This window comes from Brassica napus, unplaced genomic scaffold (genome assembly GCF_020379485.1).
Source record: "Brassica napus cultivar Da-Ae unplaced genomic scaffold, Da-Ae ScsIHWf_1099;HRSCAF=1564, whole genome shotgun sequence".
Taxonomy (NCBI): Eukaryota; Viridiplantae; Streptophyta; class Magnoliopsida; order Brassicales; family Brassicaceae; genus Brassica; species Brassica napus.
The window spans coordinates 199,235-208,768 of NW_026014522.1; the positions used below are offsets into that span (position 1 = coordinate 199,235).

Below are 9,534 nucleotides of genomic sequence, written 5' to 3' on the forward strand. Positions count from 1 at the left end.
TTACGGACACACACGGACACACACGGACCGCCACGGACGTCCTGTGTGTTCTGGCTAACACCCACGGACGTCCTCTGTGTACTGAACAGATAGGCCACGTGGGCCAAAATCACCCAAACAGTCCATGGGAAGGGCCAGCGTGCAGAGTCCAAGGACCAACGTGCTGATATGTGTACTGATGGACAGCCACAAACGTCATGTGTGTGCTGACGGACACACACGTACAGCCACGAACATCCTGTGTATGCTTACGGACAGACACGAACGTCCTGTGTGTGCTGACCGACACCCACGAACGTCCTGTGTGTGCTGACAGACAGCCACAAACAGCCCCAGACGTCCTGTGTGTGCTGGCGGACAGCCACAAACAACCCCAGACGTCCTGTGTGTGCTGGCGGACCCCCATGGACGTCCTGTGTGTACTGAACAGACAGCCCACTTGGGGCAAAATCACCCAAACAGTCCACAGGAAGGGCCAGCGTGCTGATATGTGTACTGAGGGACAGCCACGGACGTCCTGTGTGTGCTGACGGACACAGACGGACACAGACGGACACACACGGACAGCCACGGATGTCATGTGTGTGCTGGTGGACACCCACGGACGTCCTGTGTGTACGGAACAGACAGCCCACGAGGGCCAAAATCACCCGAACAGTCCACAAGAAGGGCCAGCGTGCGGAGTCCAAGGACCAACGTGCTGATATGTGTACTGATGGACAGCCACGGATGTCATGTGTGTGCTGACGGACACACACGGACACACAAGAACATACATGTACAGCCACGAACGTCCTGTGTCTGCTGACGGACACACACGTACAGCCACAGACGTCCTGTGTGTGCTGACGAACACCCACAGACGTCCTATGTGTGCTGACGGACACCCACGGACATCATGTGTGTGCTGACGGACAGCCACAAACAGCCACGGACGTCCTGTGTGTGCTGGCGGACACCCACGGACGTCCTATGTGTACTGAACAGACAGCCCACGTGGGATAAAATCACCCAAACAGTCCACGGGAAGGGCCAGCGTGCTGAGTCCAAGGACCAATGTGCTGATATGTGTACTGAGGGACAGCCACGGACGTTCTATGTGTGCTGACGGACACAGACGGACACACACAGACAGCCACAGACGTCCTGTGTGTGCTGACGGACACAGACGGACACACACGGACAGCCACGGACGTCCTTTGTGTGTTGGCGGACATCCACGGACGTCCTGTAAGACTCGTTCCTGGTCTCTCGACCCAACTGGATACGAATGCTTACTTATTAAATTCTTTGCTTGTCTGATTCATTCTAAGTCTTTTCTTTACTAAGTGATATTCGAATATGAGGTTCATAAACAAAGGGATAGATTGCACAGCGGAATAATAATGTATAAACTTTGTATTACTTAGAAACATGAGATTCAATACACAACTTCTTAACAGTCTCATAGACAATCACTAGTTCATCCCTAGCATCATCTAACCACACGTTACACAGCCTCTCACTGACCGAGCCTTCACGGCTCCTTGGCTTGACAAGAACCATCCTTAGTTCCTTAAACCACAATCAGATAAGCATTAATCATAACCGAGAATAAAACGGATTGATTCTACAATGCTTGGCTTGGTTCCTAGAACTTAGATAAACCTCAGTCAACATAATCATAAAAAGTATGAACCTACCTACCGTATCCTAAGTCATTCAACCAACCACCCCTTGACTTAGAAACAGATAGATCCTCCAGAATAGATAAACAGAACACACGAACAGATCCGGATCGTCCCCAAAGACCAATCCGTCTAACCGGATAGAATCTAGGTGCGACCAGCCAATGGAGTTCGGCTCAATGGCCCAACAGACTCCCTTACCTGATCCGGCCTTAGGCCTGGATCCAATCGGCCGAGTAAGCCTCAAGCCTAATCCGGAAGGCTTAGCAACCGGTCAGACCTTGCGACTCTACCTTGGCTTAGACAAACCGTGACCTTGTCTTAACTAAACAACCAATAGGCTGATCCATAAGGATCGGTCCTAACCTATCCCGAAAGACACCGTTTGGAACATGTACCCTTTGGCCATTCGTGCCTCTTGGACACTCATGACTCTTGACAACTCGTGCCCTTTGGGTCATTCTCAACCGTTCGTCCTAACCGCCCAATCTTGGTGCAATCGGATCATCCCACTAACCGACCCGTGTCTAGGCTAGCGGTTTGATTATGTCCGGCCAAAGTCTAGGGACGTGTCCCTTGGACTCAACCAACACAACCTTTCGTGTTTAACCAGAGAGAAGAGAAAAACGTAGAGAGAGAGAGAGAGAGTTCTGGCCAAGAGATCGGCCGGAAAAGGGCCGGTCGTGGTGGTTTTGTATCTCTGGCAAGGAGAACGGTTTAGTAGAGAGAAGGCCGTGTGTTATGAATACCCAAGGCGTAGAGAAGGGTCTGGAGAAGGACTCGAAAGCCGTGGTTCAGTCTGATAGGGTCAGTGGCGTAACCACCGACTCATCGGCTAAGACAATCGGACAGTCTGAACCGGTCTAGCCATGGGCGTTTGGATTGTGTCCTATTCTTCTTATTCTTTTCATCCAATTCTTCTTCTACTCCTTCTGTACATTGGCGTGGCCTTGTTGATGTGTTGGGATTGCTTATAACCGTGGTTCTGGTTGAGTAATGAAGTCGCGGTCCATAACCGTCGAGTTAGGCGCGCGCATGGTCTAAACCGGCCTCAGGTGATCCGATTGGATAGGGTCGGTTCTGTTCTGTTCTGTTCTGAACGGTTGCAACCCTTCCCTGAACAGTCAAAATGGTTCATGACTTCTGTAGGTTAAGGCGTGGTCCTTTGGCCATAGGCCGGACACACGCACGGACCAGACAGTCCATTCGGACGGTTAGGTCGAACGGTTGGAGCATCTGAATGGGTGCGAGATGCCAAGGGTCATGAGTTGCCAAGAGGCACGAGTGTCCAAAGGGTACTAGTTCCCAAAGGGTGTGAGTTCCAAACGGTGCCATTGGTTCAAGGCTTAGGCCGAACCAAGTGGACAGTCCGCGGCTGCATAGTCGAACAGACGGACGGTTAGTTTAACCGGAGTGTTGTGTCGCAAGGTCTGATTGGTTGCAAGGAAATCCGGTTTGGTCTTGGGCTTTACTCTCTGGTATGGATCCATGCTTTGGGTCGGATCAGGTAAGAAGGTCCGTGAGCCTTTGGGCCAGACTTATAACTGGTCGATCGCACCTAGATCTTAACCAGACGGTTAGACGGGACTATGGACGATCTGGCTATGGTTGGATGGCTTTAGCCGCAAAGGCTAAGTGGGATATCTTACAATAAACCTTGGGTTGGTGAGTAGGATAGGCGCCATATGCATTATGTAAGGCGTAGGCCCACATGATTGTTTAAGGTGAGTTTGGTCTCGGTGAAGTAAACAATACTAAAAATGGGTCGAACAGAGGCGTTTATTAGATTTCGAGATGATGTTACAAAGGTGGAGAAAGTAAAAGCAGGCCGGAGCTCGTGAGAGCTTAAACCGGAAAAGTACAAATAGCAGAGAGATGATTGTACGGATGATAAACCCTAATCTCGCCGCTAAGTTTGTGTAGCTAAGTGTCGATGCCTTTCTCCTTTGCTTTCCTCTCCTTTTATACTCTGTTCGATTACCTTAACCTAATCTCTTTTTACTGATTGGGCTTTGTCGGCCCTTCGGGCCTGATTATGAGATGCTCGCTCCGAGCCGTTTAGTCGATCAACCTCGCTTCGCTTGCTCTCTGCTTCGACTAACAGCGTTTCCTGGCTAAGCCGATACCCCGAGAATCGGCTTCCGAGCCGAGGTCGACTCGATCTGCTGGATTGGGCCCTTTGTTCGATGGGCTTTGTGGATGGGTTAAATCCATCCCCAACAGTAAGCCCCCCCCCCCAGTTCATTGATGGTCGAGCAATCGATCTTCGATGAATTTGATATCTTTAGTTCGGAGAACAAAAGGTTCAATCCGAGCAAGTGACTGATCGTTGTGGAGTCAATCCGTTTAATCAACGCTTCTCGACCGAGGAAATGGATCGACGCATCTGTTTATCACGCGTTGCGATCGTGAGTTAAACGCTCACGGATCGAGAAGACGGATCGACGCATCTGTCGATCACGCGCCTAATTGGGTTTAGGCCCACTTAGGCCTTATTAGGCGTAATGATGACGCCTTGATCTCTGCGCTTATCTCTCCCTATAAATAGCGCACCCCTCTCCACTTCTTTTCATTTTTCTCCGCAGCGCTAAAGGTACTTTCTCTCTCTACGCTCCTTCTCTCTCTTTATCTCTATTTTTAGATCTGCGGTTATCCGAGATGTCGTCGCATCGTTTGACGCGAGAGCAAAAAGGAAAGGGGGCGGTATCTTCTCGGGATTCTGCTGAGAATCCTGACAGTATCCATCACGGAGCAATGATGGATACGGAGAATATGGATTTAGCGCAGCGTCTTTTGGTCTCGGAAGCAAGAGAACAGTTCCGGGGTGACGACGACGGTCAAGAAGCGGTCGACGCCTCGATTGTTCCGATCAGCTACTACCCTGGGAACATCTTCGCCGAGGAGAGCCCACTGGAGGTTTGGAGAATTCGACCTTCGGTCGTCGATGGACAAGATTGGTCCAACGTCGAGAGGACGAAGTCCACCGTGGAGTCGGTGGAGGCTATTCTCCGAGATCTCAATGCACACGGGGTCTCGTTCATCATCCCAAAGCGGGATCAGAGGCCTTGGTCGCCCCCAAAGGGGTATCAGTGCATCTACGAGTCATATTTCCGGAATGACACAAAGCTGTGGTTCCCGATTCCTCGAATCGTCACGACTTATGCGTTCCGCAGAGGAGTCGCTTTAAGCCAGCTGATGAACGGGTCTCTTCGGCTGATGGTCGTTCTATCGGTAATTGCGGCCGAGGCGGCGACGTCGATGAGTGTGAGGTCGTTTGAAGAATTGACCTCGGTTTCAATTTCCGATGATGGGCTCGTCTCGACGAGGATGCGCCCAAACTACAACGTGGTTACGGGGTATCCGACCAAAACCTCGGATTGGCAACGTTCGTACTTCTATGTGAAGTCGAACAGGTCAGCGTTCGAGGAACCTCCGAAGTCTGGTTATCGCGTTCTTTGGAATGCGGAGATGGGTACTGCACACTGCCTTTCGTGATGATTGTAGCGTGTGCTCGTCTAACGTATGTTTTTTCTTCCCTTTTTTTTTTTTAGTTGGTCACCCGAATCTCGCCACGTACCCCGAGGATTGGAGGGAGAGCGCTCGAATTGTTGCGTTGCAGAAGCAAGATCACTGGGAGGATTTTACTCGAGAGAGAATTCAGAGATCTGTAGACCGGATTGCCAACCGTAAGTCTCCACTACCTTTCCATGTTCTCGAGTAAATGAACGATGTCTATTAAGGATTTCTCCTTTTGCAGAGAGCTGGATCTCGGAACCGCATCCTCATATTAACCAATCGACATCGAAGAGATTATCCCTTTTTACGAGAGCCGAGCAGAAGGAGATCAACCGAGCTAAAACGATGAAGCAACTACCAGACCTTAGTCTTATTGTAGCCGGGAAGGTCGGAGCCAAGCGAGGCGCTTCTGAGAACAGGGTTGGTCCTTCGGGACTGGAGGTCGTAGAGGCGACTCCAATTGCCACTGAGCAGGCGCGTACTGGCGGCTCCTCGCAGGGTAAAAGCTCGAAGAAGAGCAAGAAAAGTGCCGGGGGTCCGAAGGATTCCTCCGAGCCGGAACATCCTGGTGCGGATGGTTCTTCTAAGAAAGGGGGGAAGAAAAGGAAAGCCGGGGACCCGCCTTCTGAAGATATTCCCAAGAAGAAGAAGATGAAGAAGAAAGAAACGGCTCCGCCCCGCTCATCCTCGGTCTGCGAAGAGGAACTTCAGGCTCTGGTTCCTGAAGCTATCCCCGAGGTTGGGACCTCGGAGGATGATGAGAACGAGACCATCGCCCTCCGCCGACGGAGACGGGAGAGTCAAGTCACCGAGGAGGTATCCCGTGGAGCCTTAGCCGGTGATCTGCGTTCCACTGAGGTTCCGAGGGGAACATCGACTTCGGGAGGACAGCGGGACCGTTTGAGGAATGAGTCCCCTGCTCATGTCACGGAAGGATCTGAGACCCGAGTATCCGGTCGCCCTAAGGAAACCCCGGCAGATGGGTTCAGATTCGAGTTTAACCGTGAACTTCCGCTGGCTTGCTACCCGGAAGACTGTGCTCGCCTGTTACGGTTGGTCAAAGGCGGTCCCGATCAACTCCCTTCGGTGGGAGATCTCATCTTCAAAGATGAGTATGAGCACGCCTCTTGCTCGTCTGTAAAGGTAAGCGGTTGTTCGTTCCCTTCTTTTCCGAACCTTAAATTATTTTGGCTAAGTCTTTTTGTGTTTTGATCAGAGCCACGGCGACTGGAATGTTCTGGTCGGGAAGTATGACACAGCCCTCAGGCGGGCTAGAGAGCAGACCCGTGAGAGCGAAGAAGCCAAGAAGAAAACGGAGGAGGCTCTTCGGGTGTCTTCGCGGGAAAAGGCTGAAGCCATTGCTCGGGAGAAATCTCTCAGGAAAGCGTTTGACGAGACGCGAACATCTGACGCGGCTGAACTGCAGATGTGTAAGGAGGCGATGAACAATCTCGAGTTCATGGTGGATAAGCAGCGGAAGGAAAAGGCTGATCTAGAGGCAAAAATGGCTGCGGAATTGCTAAGGCATTCCGAGGAGATGGACAGGCTTCGGAAATCTCGTAAGTACGAGGTCACGCACGAGAGGGTTCGCGTGCTGATTGCCATGATCGCTAAAGCCGAGAAACGCTTTCACAGGATTTCCCTTCGTGAGGACAAAAGGGACAAATACGACGATGCTCGGTGTCTCTATAGTCAAGCCTTCGGGACGAGGAAATGTCTCGAGCAGATCAAGGCCTCTGGTGTTGAGATCCCGCAGGAAACCATTGACTTCTTCATCGGGCAAGAGAAGCACTACGAGGAAGAAGCAGAGCGTTTGGAGGTAAAGGAGATTCCGGCGGAAGATCTTCGCCTTTCTCCGCTAGTGTTGGAGTCTCGATTTTTGATCGAGGAAATTTGGCGTCAGCTTGATCCGTTTGGGTCAAATATTGATTTGATCGATTCATAGGCCGCTATTGCTCTGCGTACTCCTCTTCGTCCTGAAGATCCGGTGGAGAAGCCCGCTCAAACTGCTGTATCCTCCAACCAGCCCACCGACCAAGACATTGACCCTGCGAAGCAGGCATCAGCAGGAGCGGTTGTTCTGAAGGACGGAGCCGTGCCGACTATCGTGCTAACGGATTCCCCTGCTAAGGCATCGAAGAACGCCAGCTCATCTGCTTCGTCGTCAGAGGACCCGGAGAAAGGTGATGATGCTCTTGCGGGGATGCCTACTGCAGACGCGACTGCGCCAGCCCCAACCAAATTTGGTCGTGTCTCGGGTCCCGGAGAAGGAGATGGCCGTGGCAACGAGGATCCTCCCGTGGTTGATTGATGTCTGTCGTCATCTGTTGTAAAATTTTTCTATTTCGGCTCCTTGAAGCCTTTGAACTTATCTCTGTTGTTGTTTAAGTACTCGGAAGGTTTCCTTTGCCCCTTTTTCTTTAAAACTTTGAATGATTACCAAGTGTTTTTTCCTTTAAGTGTGTTACGGATAACCGCTAACGTCTTAGTTGATTATGAAATTATTCGTTGCTCGCTAACTCAATCCCACTATTCTTTCTTGTGATAAGTCGGGAAAGAGTTAAGACAAGAATTTTCTTTTTGATAAGTTTCCGAGGGAAAGGTATCTGAATGCTACGCCGTAATCGAGAAAATTTGGTCGGCCAACTCATTATTTTTCGATTTGCGATAAGATCCGAAATTCCACTTCGTGAATTTGGTCAATGATTTACATCATCGGTGACTCTGTTTTTCCCTTCGTTCGATATCTGATCAGGATACGTTCGATTAATTTGGGCGAGTGCCCGTGCGCCGCTTTTCGAGTTAAGGGGCTGGCATCGTTTGCTCGTGAGAGGAACGAGATGAATAAAACTTTTTTTTTGTTTTGGGTGGTTGGGGCTGGACCCCGTAGAGGGGATGCCTACGTACCTCCGAGGAGGATCAAGCCTTTCGTAGTTCGTTTTAGTCCGAGTAAAAGTGACTTGGTAGTCATTTACTCGGGCGAGTAGAAGTGACCGTAGGGTGCATCTGCTCGGTTTTTTTTTTTTTTTTTTTTTTTTTTTTTTTTTTTTTTTTTGGCGCGAGCAAAAAGGTGATGTAGATCATTTTGCTCGCTCTGAAAAGTTACTCATTTTATGAGTAAAAACGGCGAAGATGCATGGAGTTCCAAGCTCGTGGGACTGCCTCTCCGCGGGAAGTCTCGAGTCGATATACTCCTGGTTTGACGACTCGAGTGATTTTATATGGTCCTTCCCAATTCGCGCCTAGTTTTCCAGCGTTGGGCTCTTTGGTGTTCTCGAAGACTTTTCTCATGACCAGATCACCGAGCTCGAGAGGACGCGAGCGGACCTTCTTGTTGTAATAGCTCTCGATTTGGTTTTGGTAATTCTGGATCCGAAGTAAGGCTTGGTCGCGCTTCTCTTCTAGCCCATCGAGGGCATCTAGCAGCATCTCTTGGTTAAGCTCAACGTGCTGAGGCATCTTAGACCGGCGGAGACTCGTTACATTGACCTCGGCCGGAGCCATCGCCTCCATCCCGTAAGCGAGTGAAAAAGGAGTCGATTTTGTCGCTCCTCGGGGGGTTGTCCGGTGCGACCAGAGCACGCCGTCGAGTTCATCGGCCCAATGTCCCTTTTTGAGATCGAGGCGCTTCTTGATTCCGTCGATGATGATCTTAATCGAGGATTCTGCTTGTCCGTTTCCTTGAGGATATCTCGGCGTTGAAGGGCTTAGTCGGATGTTCCACTTGTTGCAGAAATCTTTAAAGTTTCCGGCCATAAACTGTGATCCGTTGTCCGTCACGATCTCGTATGGTAGGCCGTGGCGACAGATAATGTTCTTCCAAACAAAGCCGCGAACCTCCTTCTCTGTAACCTGAGCGAAGGCTTCTGCTTCAATCCATTTGGTGAAATAGTCGGTCAATACCAGCACGAAGCGACGTTGGCGAGAATTCGGCATTGGTCCGATGATATCCATCCCCCATCGCATGAATGGGTAAGGTGCTGCGGAAGTTCGCAACAGCTCGGTTGGACTGTGGATACTCGGAGCGTGTCGTTGGCATTTGTCGCATCGCCGGGCATATGCTTCGCAGTCGGTATTCATAGTTGGACAGAAAAATCCCAAGTTCCGAATCTTCAGGGCTAGTGACCGACCTCCAGAATGGTTTCCACCTGCTCCTTCGTGAGTCTCCGCCATTACTAGCTGCGTTTGCTCGGCAAAAATGCATTTCAGGAGGACCTTGTTAGCCGTTACTCGGTGGAGTTCTTCTTCCATGACGACATAGTGTGCGCTGCGCCTCTTTAATCGTCTTGCGGCCCATTTATCCGTTGGAAGTGTGCCCGTGGTGAGATATTGGATGAATTCAGTCCTCCAG

General features: G+C 50.7%; 1 protein-coding gene across 1 annotated transcript; it reads left to right on the top strand.

Moving 5' to 3' along the window:
• The first annotated feature begins 4,325 nt into the window (after positions 1-4,325).
• Positions 4,326-8,176, top strand: LOC125595925 (meiosis-specific protein ASY2-like). Its single transcript, XM_048771305.1, has 4 exons — positions 4,326-5,139; positions 5,219-5,353; positions 5,425-6,326; positions 6,400-8,176. Exons 1-4 carry the CDS (start codon positions 4,326-4,328, stop codon positions 7,126-7,128), a joined length of 2,580 nt encoding a protein of 859 aa, XP_048627262.1. The 3' UTR covers positions 7,129-8,176.
• The last annotated feature ends 1,358 nt before the right edge of the window (positions 8,177-9,534 follow it).